We start from the raw sequence: 1,134 nt of genomic DNA, 5'->3' as shown, positions 1-1,134 counted from the left end.
CCCTCATAGGACCCTGGGCAGCGAGCCAGCGCCGGTGGTCAGCCAGGCGGAGGACAGCAGTGGTAACCTGAGCCCCCTCCCTGCCCTTCACCCCTACCCTGGGTCTGGAATCGCCCCGCCCCCCAGGATCTGGGGTGCCTTTGGGTGGGCGGGCACCCTGGAGAGCCCAGGGCCTGGGAGAGGGTGGGTGCCTACCTGCTCCTGGCCCCCAGCAGCTCCCCACAGTGTGCCCCGCTACAGCAGGCCTGTAGTGACCGCTCTCTTGGCTGAGGGGCTGGAGGTGTGGTGAAGGCGATAGGGACAGTGACCTTCCAGGGGTAACAGGGCCCGAGGCAGTCCTGAGTGGTCCGTGAGGACCCACAGACCTGGAGCACCAGGTGGCTGGACTCCTGGGGGGTCAGGCCCCTGACCTTGCCCCGGTGCAGAACTGTGCTGGGGCCACCAGCCGTGCCCTGGAGGGAGTGGTGGCCAGAGCCCGCTGCAGCCCTCAGCTTCCAGAGCTTCTCCGAGCTTGGGGCCCCTCAGCATCCCCGCCTGTCCACTCCAGGAGAGCCAGGGAGCAGGTGGGAGGGATACGCTCGGCCGTGGGGGCCCACAGCACCCCTCGTCACTGCAGAGTTCAAGGACAGGGTCCTGACCGAGCCCCTCAAGCACTCGGACTTCTTCAACGTCAAGGAGCTCTTCTCCGTGAAGAGTCTGTTCGACGCCCGCGTACACCTGGGACACAAAGCCGGCTGTCGGCACAGGTGGGCGACACCTCCTACCGGGGTCTGGGCGGCTCCTGCCGCCCCTGTCACCTGTGATCTGAGTGCACGCCTTCTCCCGGGGCAGCACAGGAGCTGACCACTCTGCCCCCCAGGCTCCGTGTCCCTACAGATTCAGGGACTGGAAGGCCAGAAGGCAGGGCCCAGCAGATGGCGTGGCGGTTACGTGGCTGGACTGTGGTTCCAGTCCCGGTCCCGTGCCTTAAACCTCAGGCAGGGTGTGTATGTGAGTGCCCGAGGTCTTGGGAGAATGGAGGAGAAGGGATTGCCCCATGGCCATCTTCCCAGAGGTGATTTGTCACTTTCCCTCTCACTGTCTCTCCGTCCCCAAACATAAAAACCTCGCGAGAGAAAAAAAAAAAGGTGGGTG

The 1,134-nt window shown here is 64.9% G+C and overlaps 1 protein-coding gene across 2 annotated transcripts in view; it reads left to right on the top strand.

Annotated features, from left to right (window-relative positions):
- Positions 1 to 1,134, top strand: part of MRPS2 (mitochondrial ribosomal protein S2) — a 5,340-nt gene that overhangs the window by 2,156 nt on the left and 2,050 nt on the right. Inside the window, exons 2-3 of one of the 2 annotated variants that reach the window (XM_014582073.2) lie at positions 38 to 62; positions 617 to 746. In XM_014582073.2, the coding sequence (XP_014437559.1) occupies positions 38 to 62; positions 617 to 746 (155 nt within the window). The remainder of the gene's footprint in view (positions 1 to 37; positions 63 to 616; positions 747 to 1,134) is intronic. The other variant, XM_006163354.3, reaches the window with a different exon arrangement.

Source organism: Tupaia chinensis, unplaced genomic scaffold (genome assembly GCF_000334495.1).
Source record: "Tupaia chinensis unplaced genomic scaffold, TupChi_1.0 Scaffold142100_1, whole genome shotgun sequence".
NCBI classification, from domain to species: Eukaryota; Metazoa; Chordata; class Mammalia; order Scandentia; family Tupaiidae; genus Tupaia; species Tupaia belangeri.
The sequence above is the reverse complement of the archived record's forward strand: the minus strand, read 5'-3'. Positions and strand labels throughout refer to the sequence as shown.